This window comes from Acipenser ruthenus, chromosome 16 (assembly GCF_902713425.1).
Source record: "Acipenser ruthenus chromosome 16, fAciRut3.2 maternal haplotype, whole genome shotgun sequence".
NCBI classification, from domain to species: Eukaryota; Metazoa; Chordata; class Actinopteri; order Acipenseriformes; family Acipenseridae; genus Acipenser; species Acipenser ruthenus.
The window spans coordinates 23681781-23700744 of NC_081204.1; the positions used below are offsets into that span (position 1 = coordinate 23681781).

The 18964-nt window shown below is 38.8% G+C and overlaps 2 protein-coding genes across 7 annotated transcripts in view; one reads left to right on the forward strand and one right to left on the reverse strand.

Annotated features, from left to right (window-relative positions):
* Nucleotides 1-8791, forward strand: part of LOC117412307 (diacylglycerol kinase delta-like) — a 100948-nt gene extending 92157 nt beyond the window's left edge. For 4 of the 6 annotated variants that reach the window (XM_058989095.1, XM_058989097.1, XM_058989096.1 and 1 more), the window contains 3 exons: nt 617-725; nt 3147-3277; nt 5500-8791. In XM_058989095.1, the coding sequence (XP_058845078.1) occupies nt 617-725; nt 3147-3277; nt 5500-5574 (315 nt within the window). In that variant the 3' untranslated portion in view covers nt 5575-8791. Of the gene's footprint in view, nt 1-616; nt 726-3146; nt 3278-5499 lie in introns of those variants that run through there. The other 2 variants (XM_058989100.1, XM_058989099.1) reach the window with 2 other exon arrangements.
* A 949-nt stretch (nt 8792-9740) lies between these two features.
* LOC117412624 (G2/mitotic-specific cyclin-B3-like) lies at nt 9741-18664 on the reverse strand. The gene is made up of 12 exons (XM_058989101.1): nt 18406-18664; nt 17709-17845; nt 16820-16900; nt 15975-16084; nt 15126-15243; nt 14677-14775; nt 14299-14391; nt 13682-13819; nt 13107-13262; nt 11783-11932; nt 11172-11299; nt 9741-10641 (listed from the first exon to the last, which is right to left on the reverse strand). The coding sequence occupies exons 2-12, from the start codon at nt 17796-17798 to the stop codon at nt 10554-10556; spliced, it is 1251 nt and encodes a 416-aa protein (XP_058845084.1). The 5' UTR covers nt 17799-17845; nt 18406-18664; the 3' UTR covers nt 9741-10553.
* Nucleotides 18665-18964: the final 300 nt, after the last annotated feature.

Consider the following 18964-nt stretch of genomic DNA (forward strand, 5'->3'; position numbering starts at 1 on the left):
ATTAAACTATTAGAATGATGAATGGTGTTTACTGTATCTGAAAAAACAATTTCTTAAGGGTAGATATTGAATTATTCCAGTTTTAACTGTGGTATGTAAGGTAGTGGTGTTATTTTGAGCAGATACTGTGACCAAATAATTAGACAAAAGAGAGCCCCATCAAGTTTACATTGACGTGATAGGGTTTTAAACTACGAAGAGAGCATTCACCATCCAAGGAAGTTTCCATTGATATAAATGAAAAAGTAAGTTACACAGAAAGTAATTGCAGTATCTAAAATTATAACACTAATGGGGAAGAAACGGAATGGGCCTCCTAGAAGCACAGAAGATTCCCAAAACCAAAAAGGTTGAGAGAAGAGCCCTTTACTCTCAACTAGATGTGGACAATAGTTGTTCATGGTTAAGATTTTGAAGTAAACCTTATGGTCTTCTAAGAAGTTCAAAAAATAGTATGTCAGTTTCTTAAAAGCATCTCCATATTCACTGACGCTTGTGGACTTTTGGCCCTACATTGATTTGATTTAGAAAGAGCCCATAAGGGTGAATGAGCGAGCTTACTTCTGGTGTCTCACATCAGGAGTTCAGTTTTTGTTCCTTCTTTCCCATCACTCAGGAGGGCCCCAAGAGCAGTAGCAAGAGCAGCATGAAGCTGAAGATCATGCCTAAAGCCAAGAGGGAAAGAGAGAAGCTGCAGAAACAGAGATCCAACAGCTCCCTGCCCGGTAAGGGAACTGGAACTAGGGGGCACTTTCACTGTCATAGCACAGCAAAACGTTAGCAACACTTTAATGTGTCATAACTTAAACATCTCTCAGAAATTATGATTTTTAACAAACTTGTGAACATAACAACAGTTTCATTCGGTCAAAGTTAAAATCAAGTAAAACCACCTGTATCTGATAAAGTGGTGGAGGCAATAGATTCAGTGTTTGTATATACAATTTCATTCAAAAGGAATACAAAGACACATTATTATCTTCACTCGTTTGCTGCTGCTTCTTCTTGTTGCAACATTTTTTATTTATTTTTTTAAACACAGCTCTGATTGTTTTGATATCTGTATCCATGTCAAAGTCATGGCCAAAGTCATTTTACTCCCCACAGATCATATCAGACAACAGCTCTATTTAGTGGTATTCTCATGAACATTGTGTTATATTGTATGTGCAAACAAAAGCCCCATTTTGCTAAGCAGAAGAAATGTGTTTGAGTGAGTTGCAGGTCCTCAGCAACAGGGATATAAGAAAGACTTAGAGTCTAAACATTTATACAGGGACATAGTGAAGAAGGACGTCCTTTACAAACATACAGGGGAGACGTTAAGAAAGAATATCAGAGGCATGATAACGCACATTTAAAGAATGGAAAACCATGGTAAACTATTGTAAATATATGGTGTAATCATGGGAAAAAATGCAAAATGCTAAGGACATTTTTTATATTCTGGGTATATGTTGTCTGTATTTCAGATCTACGTGTGCATACGGTAGATATAGGTCATGGTGAGCTGGTTTTTATGTTTCAGATTTCTCAAATTTTGCATTTGAGAAGCACTGTTAAATATGATGCTAAGGATATATACAGAAGCACTGTTAAATATTATCCTAAGTAGACACGTACGAGTGGCGGGGAGTGAAATGGATGGCGCTGCCCAGCTGACTTGTGGATATAAATATCTAAATCATCACTCCTGTGATTAAAAAGAATATTGCAACAATACGCAGTACACTGGAGGCAGCAGCAGGGTGTTCTGTATTGCTTTAAGACATCCCATTTCAGGTGTACTGAGCATGTGCTGTAATGTAGCAAGACTGAAAATGCATGAGCTGCTGCAGTGCAGTTCAATAATAGCATCACATCATTAATAGCTATGAAATCGAGAACAAGAAGGTTGATCCTCATTTTAATAATCATGCATCATTTATAGCACTTTCCCCAGCTGTAACATGCTCTTAAACATTCATGTTCTTAAAAATTCCAGTTGTGGGCTTATCCCAGCATGGTATTAGTTAATCAAATGAACTAGTTCACTATATTACAAGACCTTCCAGTTTGTATGGGGACTTATACAGTACCAAAAACTGTCATCATGCTGTAGCCTCTTAATGAAGGGATTGTGAATGAACAAGGGAACAAAGTGTACAGTTTTTGTGTTGATAAACAGATAGACCACCATTTTACTTATAACTCTATTCATTATATGGGAAGGCAGTTTAGATGTGAAAAAACAGAAAGCCCTCTAAACTCAGACTGGACTGTGATGCCCCATTGTAACAATGTAACTCCTTCCCAGAGGTCTGATCTAAACCAGCAAACACAACACAGGATGAGCCCCACACGAGGGGATGAGAATAAACGAGATACAAAACTGTTCTGTAAGCGATTTCGTGAATGACACATCCCTACTTTGTGACAGTGTGATCTTTTTAAATACCCTCCGCAGACAGCAGGCTTATCCGGGGGGGGGGCACATTAATTTAATAATGGAATAACCCCCAGTTTAGGAGGTCCCATCCTCTCTCCTTTTAATTAACAAGACAGGACAGTCTAACTGTGCCTTCATTCCTTCCAGGGTACTGATAAACTGATTTCATTTGTTTGGGTTTCATGTTATAGTAACCGGGAAACCAATTGTTTTAGTGTGTTGTTTTTTAATTATTGCGCAGGTCACCGGTTGTTCAAACTGTAGTTAAAGGAGACTGAAAGGAAATGAGGAGATTAAATTGCTTATGAGAGGATTACCCGTAATAAAACTCCAATTTTTCCATAGTTAAAAAAATATATAAACTTTCTACAAATCCGTATTTATCCAGGGCAGGCATACAGTTGTTTCCACACATACTGTGGCTTAATATTATAAAAAATACCAAACACCCAGATAGGGCACCGTGAAGCCCATATTACATGGGCTTCAGTGGTGCCCACAAGAAAGATGATGTTGTGAGTGCTTTTAATTCTAGTAGCTTCAGACCTCTGAGGGAGCTTGTACTGTTGCAAGCCCCGTCACAGAAAGCTGTGCCCTGTGTCATCTGCTCCACTCCGCTTTGTGTCTCTGTTAGTCTGTGTCTTTGCCTGTCGATTCTTGGTTTGTATGTGTGCCTTGTGTTTTTTTGTTTTTCCGTTTCCTGCCTTTCCTTTGCAAGTGAAGAAATGGGGCACTGAGGAAGTGGCAGCTTGGTTGGATTCTGTGGGTTTAGGGGAATACAAAGACATATTTATTCGACATGACATCCAGGGGTCCGAGTTGGTTCTTTTGGAAAGACGGGACCTCAAGGTAATAAGGGGCAATTTTTATTTTAAATTTTGACTTGATGTATTAGTATTTTTCATTTTGAATGCATTGTCTGTTGGCTGATCTCTCATTGCATCATACTGTCATGGATATCACTGCTTTGTTTGTATGGTTTGGAAATAATAATCCATTTGTCTCATTTCTTTGTTAAAGGAATGCTTTTCATGTAATTTACATAATCTTTATTGTTTTATTAATCATAATGTATACCTGTCTCAGAATGGATATTTGGAATGTTAAATAATAAATACACAGTTGATCTCTAAGCAAGCCTAATCATGGTGGAATTTATTTAATAAAGCCAGTATAAAAATGACCTGGTAATTCCGTTGCCCCGAAACCCTTGAGCTTGCAAATCACTACAGAAATACCACCATGTTCAGGCTTGCTCAGAGACAACCCAAAAGGTAAAATATGCCAGTGATTATAAAAAGTGCCAAATATCCATGCATGCAGAAACAGCAATAAAAAGATATAGAACACATATGATGGGATAATTAACAGATACAAAATTCTATATTATGCAAATTCAGAAGGTATAAAGTACAGTCACATTGGCACCCTACACTTAATATAAGGTCATTCAAGAAAACATGTTAAATACAAGCATGTAGTTAGCATTAGCCACTGATTCATTCATTTATGTATTTTACCTTTTTTGTGCTTCATGAAAGAACGTCTCCATTCTAGTATACGCCATCTGGATGTTGTCTGTTAATGTAGACTAAGTCTGCTTTCATGCTGTCCTGTGTTCAATCTATCTATTTAAATTTAGTAAAGAAACAGTTACCACAACAATAGCAACTAGTCTCCGGTTTCAATGACAAATTAGAAATCAAACAACTGGATGCTTTCTACAACTTTATTTCTTTTTCAGCACATCATAACAACAACACAGTCACAGTGCTCTTTTCTCTTACCGCATTACTCATGGAATATTGAGAAAAACGTTTGTATTCATCAGCAACAAAAACTAGTGCTGCATAAAATCACAGAAAAACATCCTCATAAGAGGGCTTTACCCTTCTTGTTATGTTAAATGCCCCTCACTTTGGGCATTTAACGGCACGATGCAGGGCTTACCAGATGGTAAAGCCCTCTTTGGGTTCTATTGAGTAAATAAACGTAGGGTACCAATACTTTTGTCTGTGACTGTATTTATTGAGTATGTGTTATCATTAGAGTTTGTTTCTGAGGTTCTGGTAAACTGGAAATATTCGGTGTGCTATTTCTGTCAGTCCAAGTCCTTTGATCCAACTGGATCCAGGATTTAAACTGGAATCATCTGGATTTAGAACATGTTCTGTTCTGTTTAACCAAATCTTCAGCCTATCCACATGTTATCTGTTGCACCTGTGCCCTGTGAAATCTACATTTTAGACATTCAAGAGACAGATGGGGGAACCCATGTTCAGCTAAGTAGAAGAACATTTTGGCAAGTGCCTTCACAGTTTGGATGTTTTCAGTGAACTTGCCTCCTGCCTTCTTACTTAAAGATAATCACCTCTAAGTGGATTTATTCAGTGAAAAGAAGCCAAATGCAAACTGGTCATAATTTTAGTGACAGAAAAGTGAACCTGGGTTCTGCTATTCTTGCGTACAGCATTGGGACCCAGGTATTATACTTCATCTTATCATATTTCTGCATGTGCTAGATACCATGTGGATGGGGTGAAATCTTAGTAAGAAACTGAATTGAATTAAGAACATGTAAATCACTTTAATGTTTGGAGGATCAGATAAGACAGACTTGGAGGCCCCATGTCAAGTACAGCTAATATCAAAACCAGCAGGTTCTGTTTTACCTCATCGCACTACAGCAGACCCTACTGGAACATTACTCGGGATTGGGTGAAATAATTGGGCACTCTAAATTTGTGTGCCAAGTTTTTCTCGTTGAGAGATTACTCTTACATGAACATTAACACTCTTGTGCTGTTTCTGAATAGGGCTCTATTCTGTTTTTCATATTGTTTTTAACGAGCCTTTTTCCATTTATGCATTATGTACATTTGAAAAAAGGTACATCACAATATTGGAGCACTTGCTTTAATGAGTTGGTTGAACCATCCCTCAGGTTTAAACATTTTAAGCTAAACCCAACACCCCTAACACCAATTTGTAGGAGATCATTAAAGCGGGTGGTTCTCCAGGTGGTTCTTAATAATATACAAAGATTTACATATTTTGTTTCTTATTTTTAGGATCTTGGGATTAAAAAAGTGGGTCATATGAAGCGGATTCTCCAGGGCATTAAAGAAATGAGCAGCCACATCTGACAAGAGACAGCGGTGCCGCAGAGCCTTCCTGGAAGGGGCCACGTTTGCTTCAAGACCCCTCTGCTAGGCCCGTCTTCTGGGAGGGCTGCTGTTGCGTGCACAAGCCTGCCCATTTCTTTGTCTTGGGAGGAAGATGGCAAAACAAGGGCATGGTCACACATTTTTCTTTGCAAGCATGTAGTCTCATAACCATACAAAGAAGTTTGGGTGGAACTAGGCCAAAGGGCTTCCAGCTCCTCCGATTCCTGTCCTGTCCTGCAGCGAGGACTCCTTGAAACCCTTCGTTAGGGTCAAACAACGTGACGGCAACCACAAACCTGACAGTCTGTCACTGGCCGTAAGAAAACAAACTGGAACTGCTGCTGAAGATCTGAGCGACTTTCAGGAATCCCGAGGTGAAAATATCTGGACTTTTGTTTCTCCTCTGTGGAGGGATACTATATAAGCATCTTGAAGAATGTATGTGTCGCTGCTGCTGTTTTTGACTGTCTGCTTTGGAACTTGTGTGGAGTTTCAGTAATGCTAGTGCTGCTGCTGCTGCCCCAGTGTGTCTTGTGTCTCCTGCATGGCTTCTCCTAGTGATTGGAATGATAAATGGTGCAATCTTCTAGTGACCTGCCAGATTTTTTGTACATTGTACATTGTGACCCTATGGTAATGTTGTTTAAAGCTTAGGCTGAATTCAGGATCTTGATAGTAAACCTGAGCCTCATTGACAATGGTACTCCAAAGTCAAGGCAACTTACCCTGTTAAACATTTCTTTTGTTTGCACTTTAAAACCAAACAGAGAAGTGGTGTCACATGTATGGGTAAAACATAATAGCTAGTGATGGGCACCAATGTTGATATTTTGATATGATATCAATATTGTTCACTATCGATAATAATATCCATATCGCGATATCTAAAAAATAATTCACGTACGCTCAGAGGCATACTTTTTATTGCTAATACTGCTAGACATACAAACGCACTATAATCAAGTTTGTTATATTAAGATACAACAAACCCTATACATACCAATCGCAACTCCTCTGATGCAGTCCTGTGTTCCTATATGTAAAATATCCAGTAGATGGTGCTTTACTCCGTTTTAGGTATAAGGTTAAGACAGAACACCCACACACTAAAGTATTATTTAACCATTTTATTCCATCGATTTGGCGTTTAGGTACCAAACGCTATTTGCATGCTGGATTAAGCACTATTAGTCATCTGATTGCAATTATTTTGAGATATGCGCATGCGTCAGTGGTTCATTGCATTTTGTCTGTGTGATTACTTACTTACGCTATTGTTAATTTATTTTGAAAATATGAGCTGTCGGTATTATAAGTGAGATGTACTTTTAAAACATAAAAATAATGCAAAATCTGGCATGACACTGTACTTAATACTTTTAGAGGTTTGGTGAGTCCGCATTTATACGCAGAGCAGCTGAAGATTCAATTACTTCCGGATTGGTTATGCGCAGTGAAGTATAAAAATATTTCGGGTTTGAGCTGGCTGATGATGGAATAGTAAAACAATATAACAAGACCTTGTTTTTCTCCATGGATATTGTGAAGCAAAGCACCACTAAGTTAAAGTAAGTTATTGCTTTTCATATGTAAATATCTGTTAATGTCTATATATGTATATATGTTTGATATTGCAATTGTGTTATTATATTTGAGTTTTGGAAGACTTTGATTTTATCGATATCAATGTACAATTTCCAGATGGTTGCTCACCACTAATAATAGCGTTATTGTTTGGGGCGTAACCCTTGGAAAAGCAGTTGACCTGGGTTCACAGTATATCATTGTCTTTGGTATAGACCTAATTGTTCACCTCTGATCATTGATCTCCAGTAGACTACATCCCTCAGCCTCATCTCCAACAAATAATAAGACCATACCTGCAAACCTCAACTGAATGTTACTGTAGTCCTTCCATTGAGTAATCAACCTTATATTACACAAATCTTGATACAAAATTAAATATTAAACAATTGCAAAAAATATAAAACTAATAAGATATTTACCTCAATATTACAAGATACAATACTGTGTTTACAATCAAGCCTTAATTGCCAGCATCTTCATATGCAATATATCAGGTGTTTGGCACAAGGAAACAGGGTCTAGTTTGATGTGGTAGTTTTTCTTGGGAATGACAGGGCTTATTTCAGTTTGTATGCCCTGGAACACTTTGCAGTCACAATAAAAGAATCTGGAAAAACTGAATACATGTATTTATCCACCACCAATGAAGATTGATTGTAACATGTAGTGCTGCCCTTCATAGCTGATTAATCCAGTGAAAACACTGAATTTCAATCAGCTAAACGCTTCCAGCTATAGCCAGAACATGCACTTTTTTTTCCCTCAGCAGCACCTGGTGTTAGGATGTCTAATATTCCTCACAGTCATTTGCAAAGAGAATGAGTTTTCTTGAGTTTTGTAAGTTGGTGGGTTTGCTGAAGCTGCAAACCAGTATAGTAGTAAAATAAAATTAAGAATATTAAAACTGCAAAGGAATGTATTGAGTATATTTAATATAGAATATATTATAGACCAACACGATCCATGGGGTTTATAATACAGCTAGGTAACACAGGATATAAAAACAAGCTGCTACAAAAAAACATGGCTCGTTTTCTCCACCAGCAAACCCATTTGTCTCAGAAAAAAACAAGCTGTTTGGAAGTGTTGCAGGAAAACAAATAACATTTACTTAATACATTATATCAAAAATGTGACTGATGACCAATAAAATGACAGCAGAATCATACCAGAACTGTAAAATGTGTCTGTGTGATACCCTAAACAGATGTATTTTTCTTTTGTTGCAGTTTTTAAACCGTGTTTCTGTGTGTGTATTGGGTGGGTTATATTAGGTAATGTATTTAAAAATAGGCTGAGCTACTGTAGCTTCATTTGGCTTAATTGTAATTGTGTTTATTGCCAATGAGATATAACTTCTCTGAGCCAAAAGCAATGAAATATGTACAGTGCACTGATGACATATTTAAATGATCTGCTGTTGCTGTTTCTATATTAATTATCTTATTTATTTTTTTTTTTTTAAATGGTCTTATTGAATTCCATTGTGTATATACCTCCAAGATGGCACATTTACTGTACTTGATCGTTTACATGTCTACCAACATTTTTGCTGAAGAGTTGATGGATTGAGGGAAAACAAGTATTAAAGTTGTACTGGTACTGGAAACAGTTTCTATTGTGTTTAATTGATGGAGCCAGCGTTTAATGCACAAGTGTATGGTTAGGGGTTCCCCGGTGTCTCACCCAATAAAAGCAAGGCCACTTGGTGTGCAGTGCGAGTCACAGAGTCAGGAGAATGCAGGTCAGGGTCACCCACCTTGCAATTTAGTTTTTACTGACATACAGTGGCTTTATTTTATCAAATTTTATCACTGACAAAAAAAAATGAAATGTTATAAAATAGGCTATTCGTATGTACTTACATTTCTTTAGGTCTTATTTACTTCGTATGGTCATACATGGACACATTTGCAGACTGGCTCATTTGCTTTGTTGTTCTGAAGTCAATAGTCAAAATTTCATCCAGAATGGCTGTAGACAGTTGTTTTCTTACAGTCTTCAGCAGCCACCAGATCCTGTCTAAGATCTGTCAAGTCAGTCACTTGGTATTGCATAAATACCATTTCCAGGCTATCCAGCATATTTCCAAGAACAATCTGGTAAAAAGCATTAAAGCTGGTCTCCCGATCTCGCTGTGCTTTGGCTACTTGGTTGAATGCGCCCGCAGGTTAGAGGCACAACCAGCAGGGACTGTTACTCCCCACCACACTACAGCACATCCTACTCAGCTTAATTGGACACCTGCGGGGCTGGCCTTTGTCATCCACTGTAGTTTTTGTAGATTTCACATCTTTATATGGCTGGTCCCTTTATTCTAACATGGCTGTTTTTGGACATCTTCCCAAAAACAAATAACTGCACCTGACCACTTGGAATTGCACAGCAACACAAGGGGAGGAAACAATAAACAATGAACTGCACCTGACCACTTGGAATTGCACAGCAACACAAGGGGAGGACACAATAAACAATGAACTGCACCTGACCACTTGGAATTGCACAGCAACACAAGGGGAGGAAACAATAAACAGCAGCAGCACAAACTCAGATACAACTTATTTAATATGGAAGCTTGTTTATATATTTATTTTTTTCACAAAATGTCATCTTTATAAAACAAACATACATTTGATTATAAAACAAACCCACCAAATACTTTTGCTAATAGCTGATAGTGTCTCTGGCTGAGGACAAGACATTATAACTACTTATCGTCATTATAATTGGTGAACTCATTTGGAGAGTCAACAGTATAATGCTGCTGCCCATTTGCTAGATACAGTCAGAGAGAAGGAAACATTTAGTGCACACATATATACACAAACTCCACTCACTTACACAAAACGTTTGCAAACATACTCCACTGACCCAGAATAGCGCAGCATTAATAGTCATAGTTTTACATAAAATGAATTGACTTTCACTATAGCAACCAGGGAACTAAAAATAATAAAATTACTGTGGCAAGACCAATATTATCAGAATAAAATGCAAGCCTGTGGCCTGTCCTGTTGAAAAACAGGCTTCCGCCTGTTAACAGCTTGGCTATTTAGAATCATTGACAGCTTCATTATTTCTTAAGCATTGAAGCAGCATTCCTCATGACAAACCCTAGTAAGAATGCACCTGGTATTAAACCAGTACCAACCTGAAGTCCTTACTAGAACATGCATTAGTGCTGCACAGTAAGCATGATCCTAGCAACAAGAGTTTGTCACAACAGCCAGATACTGTATTTTCACATCAACAAAAAGCATTAAATTTTTTTTTTTAAAACCTCAATAACAGTACATACCATATAAATAGTTACAAATTATATACATTTACATTCCTTGCATAATATACATAGGTTTTATTTTTTCTTGTTGCTATGGCAACTTCTCCACGTAGTCACTTATTATTTGTTGTAGTTTCAGCATGTCAAGGGGCTTCAGTTTTGCCACTTCAAAAAACACCCTGCAGGAAACAAACACCAAATACACAGCATCAACACAGGTTTCTCCACGGGGGGCGGGGGGCGGGGGGCGGGGGGCGGGGGGGGGGGGGGGGGGAAGGGACGACAGTCTGCATTAAAACAGGATTTCTTGGGTACCAATGGGGATACATTGTGTCCACGCACTGAAAATAAACGTGTCAATTCTAAAAGACATCACTTCCCATTGTTCTTGCTGAATAGCTGCACACATCTCTCACGCAATTTTTTGGCCAGTCAGTATGTGTGTGTATCTATCTATCTATCTATCTATATCCATCTATCTTAAATGCAGCAGGCTAGTTAGTATTGTGCTTCAACAACTGACCGGTGGGTGGGTTGCATTACACCAAAAAGCTGCAAGATTTCATATGGAATAGCCCTGTGACTTGAATCCTAACATCACGGTTTAGTTGTGTTGCACTTCTAGTCATAAAAAAATCAACTGCAGAGCTTGGGAGCCAGCATTAGGTTTATATAAACGAACATAAAAAATAAGCGATCAGTAGCTTACTTGTGAGAGTATTTGTTTCTGACAGCCTTCAACTTGTCATCTGGGTAGGTGATGAGGAAGTTTAACCTCTTGACCAGGCCCACCAGCTCTTCAGCAGTGTATCCTGTGTAATACTCCAGTGTGGGGGTCTGAAACAGGGGCAAGAAGCACACTCAGTCAGCCACTTCACTGAAGTATGCATTTCTCGACCCAGAGAAGCCCAATTGTGTTATGCTAAATAAATTCTTAATTTTAAAAAAAACAAAAAAAAACAGAAACACACACAATTGTGTGCTTTCTAAACAGTCATGTTAAACAAAGGGTTCCTTTCTCACAAATTGTTTCAGGTCAAAATGATATAGTCTCCTCTTCATATTCATGTAATAAATATATACAAATAAATAGTAAAATCATACGACCTAGTATAGCGGCACTGCAGCACTATAGCGGGTTTCTCACGATGACTACAAAAATCCCCAGTATGTTAAAGTTTAAAGGCATTTAACCCTGAAGTTTAAACATTCAGGGTATTAAACTGAATCTAACACCCCTAGGAGGAGTTCACATCACTCAAATACCATACGTTTTAACGCTAGGCTTTTTTTAGGCCCAGACAGCAGCAGCAGACTCACCCAGCCTCCAAGCCCCTTCATGGACACCGCGAGGAGCAGGCAGGCAGCAGCAAGATGGGAGGCTCTCTCAGGAACGAAGTCCAGCTCTTGCAGGGTCAACTCACAGATATAACGGGCCAGGGTCAGCGTCTCTATGGAGACCCGAGCACACTGGAGAGACAACAAAACCCAGAGCGGAAATAATTAACCAAGAAATGAAAAGAAGAATTTACAAAACCTGGGAACACCGGTTCTTAACATGGTTACAGACAGACCTGAATTAGCTTCAGGTGCAACAGTTTCAAGGGGAAAAAAAAAATATTTATTCCAAACCAAATGCAAAATAAGAATACAATCATACCACGTTTGTTGCTTACTGTACTTCACATCCCGCTACACAAAGAGCATACAACAGAGTAACCCACAAATGAGGCACCCTATGAACAGATTGACACAATAATTCAATGTAGTGAGTTAAGGTGAGACCAAGAACAAGCTTTCAGCTGTACCTGCAAAATGTCTTCCTATTCACACCTATTAATACCAGTTACAAAAGGGAAAGCATGCAAACCAGAATGCTTGCAGCAATAATACATTCTCCAAGGATATGACAGACTAGCTCAGTACAGTCCACACTAGTTTGTCCGACCCCTCCTGCCACAGGTTCCACTGGCGGATAAATGAGAGGTTACTTTACTGAAAACGCCCACTAGTCCAAGGCGCTGAACCAGATTTTTTTTTAATAATCCAATGCCATTATACCAGAAATAAATCACAAAGTACGCAAGTTCTGTATAAAAATGTAATTTCCAAACATTACATTTACAACAACATGCATACAGTTTATACTGCAATTTAAGCTACAGTACTGGAAAACAACATTCACAGTACAGTTCTGTCCAGTGCTGTATTTAAATGGTATTTCAAACAGTGAAACACCACATAAAATCAAAAACCTACAGGATTAAATGTGTGTGAATGCACTTCTGAAACGAGCAGCACTGTTGGATGGCACTTGCTTTTACTGCAATATCAAATGCAATATCAACAACACTACTGTAACTTAACTTTGTTCCAGTACTTACGAATGACTAACAGCTAAAACCAGCATAATAAAGCAACAAACAGAAATACAAGTAGGCTACACAGTTCAGTATTACTGACCTGTGCATTCATTCCTGCAGCTTCTTGTTTTTAACCCAGGTGTATCTTGGGAAGGATATACGAGAGTTAATAACAAGCAAATGCAGAAAACGCGCGAGACAGTTATATGTTGTATGCTGCTGACGAAGCTAAAGCTTTGGAAGGGCTTAACTGACCAACCAAGGGTCCAGTGCGTTCCTACCTTGGCATATCTCCTCAGGAAGCGGTAGGCTATGGGAATGCTGATATCAAAGTTAAGGGTTTTCAGAATGTTCATTTCCATGGCGATTAGCTCCTCCCTTTTGTACGCATCGTCACAGATGTACATGAAGTCATCTACGCAGGGTGGGCAGCGCTCCTGCAAGACAGAAACAGCACAGCAATGAATTTACTGACAGACTATCAGATATGGAATGGATATTGATCTAGCAACTGAGCATTCATTGAGCAACTGCTGGGAGTGGTCTGAACCTGCACTGCAATATTTGTTTGTTTCAAGTGTTTTTGTCCTACAATCACTGTTTGTTTTTAGGAAAGCAGACTCTCACTTCACCAGAATTCAGACTTATCACAATAAGCACAGGTGAAATGAAGCCAGTGGAGCAAAGGGGGGAACCTAATAGGGAGGCGAAGGCATTGGCAAGTCAAGTTTAGCGTTTAACCATTCCTCAGCAGCAATGGCGCGCACACAGAAGGGAGCGAGGGATATAAAAAGCACCCTACATACATACATGCATACCTGTTGAAGGGTTAACCAGACAGCCGGAAGTCTCTTACCTCGAATTTGGAGGAAATGAGCATCGCGGAGGAGCCAATCAGTTGTAGGGTTTCTCTCATGCACACTGTTTCTGTCAGAAAGTGATCCACCAGCTTCACAGCAAGGTACAGGGTCTCGTGATTCAATTCAAAATTCTCCTGGGAAAAATAATATTCACAGGGGACAAAGACAGACAGGTCAGGAAAGGAAATCAGAAATAAAGGTCTATTATAAAACAGTGTGAATTTCCTGCCCTGTGCCTCACTATACACCCGAGGCGTGGTTTGTATCAGTGTGTAATTGTAATTGCAACGCCTCTATAGATGTATGCGAAAGTAAGCTACATACTTTATTTTTGTATTTTGGTCATGCTTAAAAGTAAAAAAATATATATATTGTTTTATTTAAATATAACAAACCTATTTTAATACCTAACAACTTATGTTAGCATTACAGGTGAAAAACAGTGCTTGACTGAGCCTTGCTGACACAACGCTATAAAAACCAGCTGCACCCAAATGTTTAATAGTCACCTGCACTGAAGTTCCCTATGACAGCATCAACACATTCACTCGTGTACCAGATGCACAGTCCTTGAAGTAACCATGAAGATAATAACAGAAGAAAGGAAGATCACCTGAACTTCGATCATCCAGTCCACCAAGATGGCTCTCATCTCCCTGTTCAGGTCAGACTGCTTGTCCATGTAATTTGGAATGACAAATTTCTCCTGTTGAAAACACACACAGACCAGTAATTACAACACAGAACACCTTCAACCCAACATTTCTAGAGCTATGCTTTGAAGGACAAGTACAGTCATCAAAAACAGTATTCACACTTTCTAGAAAGACCAGTCCAGTCAAACAGCAGCAAAATGTGGCCTAACTGAAGGTACATAGAATTTCTAATTACCACCATAGGATTGCTTTAAAATGGATTACAGGGGTAGCCTTAATAATAAAGATGACTATATGTTGTCATCAATATGACCAAATCATGAAAAGTAGTTCACCTCTCTTTTCTTGAGATAATCAAATATATCTTTGGCATATTCTGCACTCAAACACGGATCATCAAGGTTTTCTTTATCAACGTCATCAATTGCAGGAATCTGCAGGGAGAAAGTCAGATTGATAAAGACATCTTCGTAAAACCTGTCAAGGAAAATTGCTAGTTTAATACTTGTATATAAAATTTAGGATTACACTACACCAAAATAATTTTACACAGCCATTTACAAATGTCTAAAAACATGCAGTACATCGCAATGAAGAAAGATCTGGTCACTAACATTTTAGAACATAACAAAAGAACTCCTGGACATTTTGCCACTTGAGTAATTTAAAAGTTGCATTAATCACAGCACGAATACAAGCACTTTTAGTGACTCCAGCAGGTTTAGTGATTTTCAGGTGCACACATGCATGAGAAGTTGGTCTAGGTGAAAAATCAATTTTATACCTCAACTGGTTTCTCTTCAGACAGCAAGTTGGGCTTTTTTTCTTCTGATTTCTGGACCTCCTTCTTCTGCTCCAGCTCAGCAGGGGGGCTCTCTTTAGTTGGGATTTTATCCACTGACCTGAAAGAGCAACAGGTTACTGAACAGGCAGCAGCCAGTGACCTACAGGATTACCAGCTGTAGTTTGACAGATCAAGAGTACATCAAAAGATTCTGGCACAAGAAATACTTAAATGTTTTAATGAAACTGGGAAATGTGAAATCAGATAAGATTACCTGGATCATTAAGCCAATTGAATAAAAACAAGTACAAAAGACTAATTAGAACCAGGTGGGACTGACCCAGGTCAGAATAGTGCATAGATGTAGTACTAAGAACACAAGAAAGTTTACAAACGAGAGGAGGCCATTCAGCCCATCTTGCTCGTTTGGTTGTTAGTAGCTTATTGATCCCAGAATCTCATCAAGCAGCTTCTTTAAGGATCCCAGGGTGTCAGCTTCAACAACATAAAATTCCAATCAGAATCATACTTCAAATGTCTCGTCTTTGCTTTTAGGTTTGATACTTTTTTTGCACATTTTAGAATTATAGCAAATTATGAGCTGCACTGTGATATATGTGGAAGTCAATATGCCAGTAACACTGCAATTTATTACTGTGTTCAGCATGCATTTCAATATAATGGCATGGATTATTTCAGACTTGGTTCAGTAATGTATGTCAGTTATATACACAAGACTAGAGCCGCGTGAATTGAATATATGAACCACCGTGACCTACATGTACGGTATGAGCATGTACAAATATATGTGTGATTTATGTATGTAGAGGGGCGGAGTCAGTAACTTACTTCTTTAGATTGGTTTGATTGTTTGTGGTGACATCAGCACTTTTTTGTGTCTTCTTCAAAGTTTTGCCAGCTTCCTTCTGCTTTGGCTGCACCGTTTGTATTTTGCTGGCCTATTTAAAGAAAAGACATGATTAGGAAACTGCATACAGAACTCCATCTCCCATGATTGTATTCAGCTCTAGGACACAACTCAGTTTCCTCCACCCACATTCAAGTTTTATATAGTAGAGCAGGGTTAGAAACTCACACTACCCTCAATGAAGTCTATTATTATGATTAAGTTTGAAATGATCAGGAGCCAGGAGTTTGCGCAGGGTTAAAAACTCACGCTAGCCCTGCACCCAGTCCTGGGTTTCAGAAGTACCATCACTTATTTAAGTATATTATTTAAAAGATTCAGTAGCCAGGAGTTTGAGCAACCCTTGTTAAACATATTGTTCCTTCCCTTATAGCTGCATGAGTCAACCTGCAGACGCAGACGAGACTTACTGAAGTGTGATCACTTCAGAGCAGATTTAGCAGGGGCCTGATTGTTTAAACCCCTGACACCTATTCATTTCAATACCTAAATGAGGAGATTGTGAAACCCAGGACTGAGTGCAGGACTAGTGGAATGTCTAACTCTGGTAGAGGAGGTTAAGAAATTTATGTTGAGCTCAGAGTCTGCATCATGTAGAACACATTGAAGCTGGAGCCTATGCAAAACAAATATCAGCCACTTCACACAAGTTTTTCTCTTAGAGCAGGGAATTATTGTTAAAGTAGCGGTCTACTCTCAGAATACCTGGTCTTGATCTGTTTTTTTAAACACACACACTGTATGTGAAACACATAGCAGTACTTACATTAGTAATGTCTCCAAATGCAGATCTCTTCTTTGGGGCTCCTTGAGGAGAGGATGGAGATCGCTTGGTCTGGCTGCTCTCCTACAAAGGTGAAAGCACATCACTCCAATTAAAAACCTAGTGTATTAGCATCATTCAAAGATCGAAGCTCAGCATTGTAAGATGTAAAGTATAGTATGGGATCACTGACTGTTTGCCCAGGATCTCGCCTTCTGGACCGATAGGAGCTACCCTCGTTTGAGGTGCGACCTCTGATGTCAGTCAGAGGTCACCAAGGCCAGGTGATGGAGGACCACCAACCCCCAGATACAGATACAGTTGCAAAGGAGGCGGTGGGGAGGTGGGGGAGAAAGGCTTGCAGAACAAGTATTGGAAGTCAAGCCTGGACTATATAGGTTGAGGAACCAATAGGATTAGCGTAGCGAGCTGAGCCCCTAGAAATACGGCAAGCCTCTATTTACAGGATTGTATGAAACCTTTTGAAAATACCCAGCTACTTGCTTACAGACACAGGTGGGTATAATGACATTTAGAAATGTTTTTATTGATCAACAAATCTAGCTGCCAGCTTTAAACTGACTTTTTGGCCCACTGTTTGTTTGAAAAATTAAATACCCACAAAATTCTAACTGTCAATTGACAGTTGACAATATGCCCATCTACAACACTGAACATTAGTTCTTATGGGAAAAACAGCAAAGAACAATATATTTGTAGAGGACGTGATCCCATATAGAACACATTTTAAAGCCAGGTTGTCTAGCTTACAGAAAAGCAGAGAATACATTTAAACAGGAAGGGCATGGTTTTACAATAGGTTTTTGTTATGCACATTTAAGTCAGAAATGCGTGCAGAATTGAGCACTACTACAGATAGTAAACGGTCTACCTTTTCAGACCGGACATTCTCCGTGCTTCCAGGCTTATTGCTCAGCTTGGGGATTTTGCTGGTCTGTTTTGTACCCCGCGAGACGGGCATTTTTGATGGCGTCCTTCCCCCACTTAAGAATAAAGGATGTCAAAACGCTGTGGGGATAAATAGGAACCATGTTATTTTGAAAGATGTTGTAGGAAAACCTACAGCAATGGGATCAATTGCATTGATAACATATAAAATACTAAAAACAATGGTGTCAAAACATGGTCCTGGAGAGACATTACTTTATTACTAGTTTACTGCGCGTGATGCGTGGTCTGACCAAAGCTTCGCTGCCATGTTGTGACAATCAATACCCTGGATGTATAACAAAATACAGCATTAACTGGGCCGCAACAGCCAAAACCCAAACCCCAAAGTGGTAGCAGTGCTTTGTGAAACTGGCCCCTGGGTGACAAAGCTGCAAATATGTTTATTATTCATGTAACAAAGCGTCTACTGTATTGTACAGAAAACATTATCACTTCTAAAAATGCGACAAAATCGCAAATTAGCAGCACATTAATAACAGCATCATTTTTTTCCAGACAGATCTGGGAAGAAAAAAAAAATATCCCCAGACTTTTGAATTCAGTGAACAACAGATAGCTCAAAACCAAACGCGGGTGTGTATCTATATTTTATAGAAACAATTCATAAAAAATCTCACCTTATTCGTTTTGGAATTGTTGATAAGATAGGTGTACTCCTTCAATGCATTCAATAATATTCAGCTTAATCAAACTAAAACCTTGTTTTTATGAATATCAGAGGCTGCTGCGCACTGTTGATAATCTCTGTGCTGCTGTAGATTTTTTGAAAAGTGCAACAAGAAAACGCAATTCCTTTTGCCGTCCTGTGATTGGCCGACTGTCATTTCACACCATCCTATGAGCGTATCGCTAGGATGCCGTTGTTAAGGGCCGATGCTCTTAGAATTTTCAAACCCGGGGACAGCCTATGGAAGAGACACAATGCATATACGTCACAGAACACTTTTTAAAGGTCCAGCTCCCAATAAACACTCATGGTGGTATTGAGCCGTTAACTCCAGTCTTTAATTCTGAAAGGAGAAAAAAACACCTTGAGCTGCAGTAAACAATTTGTAAATATGGCCCATTTAGTTTATAGTGTTTTTTTGTTTTTTACTAGGTGGCATTTATATGATAAAATAAGAATGTATTTTTGTTCTTCTATTGCTCTTGCTCGCACTCTCTCTCTCCCTACAG

Bases quoted from the DNA above. Each gene is read 5' to 3' on its own strand.
- LOC117412624 (XM_058989101.1), bottom strand. From the start codon at position 17,798: ATGCCCGTCTCGCGGGGTACAAAACAGACCAGCAAAATCCCCAAGCTG. The intron at 16,085-16,819 runs GTAAGTACTGCT...TTCTTTAAATAG, and splicing joins CATTTGGAGACATTACTAAT to GCCAGCAAAATACAAACGGT. The intron at 11,933-13,106 runs GTAGGAACGCAC...TTGTCTCTCCAG, and splicing joins TCCTGAGGAGATATGCCAAG to TGTGCTCGGGTCTCCATAGA.